The sequence below is a fragment of the Hippocampus comes genome, unplaced genomic scaffold, assembly GCF_001891065.2.
Source record: "Hippocampus comes isolate QL1 unplaced genomic scaffold, H_comes_QL1_v1.1 scaffold118, whole genome shotgun sequence".
Lineage (NCBI taxonomy): Eukaryota > Metazoa > Chordata > Actinopteri > Syngnathiformes > Syngnathidae > Hippocampus > Hippocampus comes.
The window spans coordinates 2,247,665-2,251,948 of NW_017805461.1; the positions used below are offsets into that span (position 1 = coordinate 2,247,665).

At 40.8% G+C, this 4,284-nt stretch overlaps 2 protein-coding genes across 2 annotated transcripts in view; both read left to right on the plus strand.

Annotated features, from left to right (window-relative positions):
* Positions 1-722, plus strand: part of LOC109518719 (protocadherin alpha-8-like) — a 5,591-nt gene extending 4,869 nt beyond the window's left edge. Inside the window, exon 2 of the mRNA XM_019874741.1 lies at positions 92-722. Coding sequence (XP_019730300.1) covers positions 92-675 — 584 coding nt within the window. The 3' untranslated portion in view covers positions 676-722. The remainder of the gene's footprint in view (positions 1-91) is intronic.
* The window catches only part of LOC109518717 (protocadherin alpha-8-like), an 18,928-nt gene that overhangs the window by 12,156 nt on the left and 2,488 nt on the right, over positions 1-4,284 (plus strand). The window lies entirely within an intron of this gene.

Sequence of the window (4,284 nt, forward strand, 5' to 3'; positions counted from 1 at the left end):
GAAGCGGGATACTTTGTGGCAAAGATCAGGGCAGTGGATGCAGACTCTGGATACAATGCACTGCTCTCCTATCACCTGTCTGAGCCCAAAGGCAACAACAACCTCTTCCGGATCGGAACCAGCACCGGGGAGATTCGGACCAAAAGGCGAATGAGTGACAATGACCTGAAAAGTCACCCCTTGGTGGTGTCGGTCTGTGATCACGGAGAGGCGTCCCTGTCAGCAACTGTGTCGATTGACGTGGTGGTGCTCGAAAGCACAGCTGACATCCACACTCCGTTCAGACATGTGCCCAGCAAGGAGGAGAGCTTCTCCGCCTTGCACTTGTATCTGCTCATCGCCGTTGTGGCCGTGTCGCTCATCTTTCTGCTGAGCCTCATCACTTTAGTAGCCTTCAAATGCCACAGACAGACAGACGGCCCCTTCGACAGGTACAGCGCCCCGATGATCACCACCCACCCTGACGGGAGCTGGTCTTACTCCAAAGCGACACAGCAGTACGACGTGTGCTTCAGCTCAGACACACTCAAAAGCGACGTAGTAGTTTTCCCTGGGCCCTTTCCGCCTGTAGAAGCAGAACTGATCAGTATTAATGGAGGAGACACCTTTACCAGGACTCAAACTTTACCCACCTCTGAGAAGGTAGGATTCATGTCTTTGGTTTTCTTTGTCTGACCAGTATGATATTGATGTTTTACGCATTTGAATGTAGCCAAAAGCTTGACTATTATGAAGCACAAAATTGTGTTTCGAAATGTACTTTTTAGCAGTGAAAGCACCCAAAATTGTAATTATTTACTTTTTTTTAGTCAATCTGGTTTACTATCACTAGCTCCTGTGACTGCTGACATATTTGTAGTCAAAACAACACATTACCCATTCTGCAATATTGTCTTTGGTAAGGAAGAACAGTGAAGTGGCTTGATTACGGTTTGTTGTCCATTTGTGTTGTGGAACATTGACATGGTAAGAGTAATGATGAGGATTTAACATTTTAATCTGTCAACAACCGGAAGGGGTGTAGCTCTTTCTTAAAATGTTTGTACTTGTTAAAATGTACAATGTCTCACACACACAGTCATCTCCACATATGATTTATTTATTTCTTTTTACCGAATCGCCATCACTGCTGTCCAACATTGTGAGGCTTGCTTTCCATTGTTCTGCTTCTGGTAATTTTAAAAAAAAAGGCCTCAGAAGTACGTTCACTCGAATATAGTGTTAAGATAACTCTCCACTTCCATGTAATAAATTCAAGGGGAGAAAATATTGTTGTTATAAAATGTTGCTAATTTTATGTTAATTGTTTTGTGTGCAAAAACAATCTCAGAAGCTTGATTTGACGCAACCATCGGAATTAACTTGCTTCAAATTCCACTTATGACGTGTTAATGATGGTTTCATAGAATTCCATACTATTTTTTATAAAGCTGTCCCATGCTTTGAAAAAGAGTGGCGTAGTTTATTTTCTATATATTGTAAGATATATGTTTGTTGTGTTACAATGACATTGTAAATAGAATAGTGAGATGTTTAGTACAGGAGGCAGGGACATTTGAGCTGCCATTTTACTTCACTTGTTTACATACCCTGGATCGTATTCACGTTTTTTTTTTTTTTTGGGTTGTTTTTTTCTTCGAATGAGTTCTTCCGTCGTGTTTTGTGAGACGCTGTCCATGGTCCTGGACAATTTTTAGGCCGTTCTGAATGAACGAGTTGTCTGAACTAAATATGATTGAAATCATTAACGGCTTCTTGAATGTGTCCATTTAAATATCATAACTTCGTTTGCTTTCATTATTGTAGCGTGACACCTCCATCACAGATGTAGTGGGCGTGGAGGTTACTGTGGAAAACGACTGCCTTTGTTGTTTGTTTTAAAGAGAGCATGTCAGCGACTTATCTGGTTGTTTCTGAATCATGACATTTAAGTTTGTATCTGGATACAACGGACATGATTGAAAATCATCTAAAAACGGTGTACTTTCCGTTTTTATGAAGTGTTAACCATTTCTTCTGCACTTCATTGATACCGGTCTTCATGCTGAGTGATATTGGTTGTAGTTCGCCCAAACGTCCACTAGAGGACACCGTGGACCGTGGCATTTGAGCTCACTCCGTCACAGGGCTGGGCTCCTCCCAAACGTGCCTGATGATTTCGTCAACAGAACAAAGAAACTCAGACGGTGATAGGGGCCGATGCGGCAGGGATCGTTTCCCGAAAGAATTAGCACAGTTTGTTCACATTTTTTTCTTCTTATCAGGTGGAGAAGCTTACAGTTTTTGCACCATTTTTACCTTCCCTGACGGGAGCTGGTCTTACTCCAAAGCGACACAGCAGTACGACGTGTGCTTCAGCTCAGACACACTCAAAAGCGACGTAGTAGTTTTCCCTGGGCCCTTTCCGCCTGTAGAAGCAGAACTGATCAGTATTAATGGAGGAGACACCTTTACCAGGACTCAAACTTTACCCACCTCTGAGAAGGTAGGATTCATGTCTTTGGTTTTCTTTGTCTGACCAGTATGATATTGATGTTTTACGCATTTGAATGTAGCCAAAAGCTTGACTATTATGAAGCACAAAATTGTGTTTCGAAATGTACTTTTTAGCAGTGAAAGCACCCAAAATTGTAATTATTTACTTTTTTTTAGTCAATCTGGTTTACTATCACTAGCTCCTGTGACTGCTGACATATTTGTAGTCAAAACAACACATTACCCATTCTGCAATATTGTCTTTGGTAAGGAAGAACAGTGAAGTGGCTTGATTACGGTTTGTTGTCCATTTGTGTTGTGGAACATTGACATGGTAAGAGTAATGATGAGGATTTAACATTTTAATCTGTCAACAACCGGAAGGGGTGTAGCTCTTTCTTAAAATGTTTGTACTTGTTAAAATGTACAATGTCTCACACACACAGTCATCTCCACATATGATTTATTTATTTCTTTTTACCGAATCGCCATCACTGCTGTCCAACATTGTGAGGCTTGCTTTCCATTGTTCTGCTTCTGGTAATTTTAAAAAAAAAGGCCTCAGAAGTACGTTCACTCGAATATAGTGTTAAGATAACTCTCCACTTCCATGTAATAAATTCAAGGGGAGAAAATATTGTTGTTATAAAATGTTGCTAATTTTATGTTAATTGTTTTGTGTGCAAAAACAATCTCAGAAGCTTGATTTGACGCAACCATCGGAATTAACTTGCTTCAAATTCCACTTATGACGTGTTAATGATGGTTTCATAGAATTCCATACTATTTTTTATAAAGCTGTCCCATGCTTTGAAAAAGAGTGCAGTAGTTTACTTTCAATATATTCTAAGATATGTTTGTTGTGTTACAATGACATTGTAAATAGAATAGTGAGATGTTTAGTATGAGAGGCAGGGGCATTTGAGCTGCCATTTTACTTCACGTGTTTACATACCCTGGATCGTATTCAAGTTTTTTGTTGGGTTGTTTTTTTTTTCTTATAATGAGCTCTGATGTCGTGTTTTGTAAGACGCTGTCTATGGTCCTGGACAAATGTTTAGGCCATTCTGAAAGAACGAGTTGTATGAACTAAATGTGATTGAAATGATTAACGGCTTCTTGAATGTGTCCATTTAAATATCATAACTTCGTTTGCTTTCATTATTGTAGCGTGACACCTCCATCACAGATGTAGTGGGCGTGGAGGTTACTGTGGAAAACGACTGCCTTTGTTGTTTGTTTTAAAGAGAGCATGTCAGCGACTTATCTGGTTGTTTCTGGATCGTGACATTGTTTGTATCTGGATACAATGGACATGATGGAAAATCATCTAAAAAACGGTGTACTTTCCGTTTTTATGAAGTGTTAAATACAGTATTTCTTCTGCACTTCATTGATACCGGTCTTCATGCTGAGTGATATTGGTTGTAGTTCGCCCAAACGTCCACTAGAGGACACCGTGGACCGTGGCATTTGAGCTCACTCGTCACAGGGCTGGGCTCCTCCCAAAAGTGCCTGATGATTTCGTCAACAGAACAAAGAAACTCAGACAGTGATAGGGGCCGATGCGGCAGGGATCGCTTCCCGAAAGAATTAGCACAGTTTGTTCACATTTTTTCTTCTTATCGGGTGTTGAAGCTGACATTTTTTGCACCATTTTTACCTTCTGCTTTATGTGAATTTTGGAATGATGAGCGCGTTGGCCAGATGGAGCCCTGTGCGGATGTATTTGCTCTTCCTGCTGCTGGAGTGTTACTGGGAAGCCGTGTGCGGCCAGCTCTCTTATTCGGTAGCGGAGGAGGTGAATGT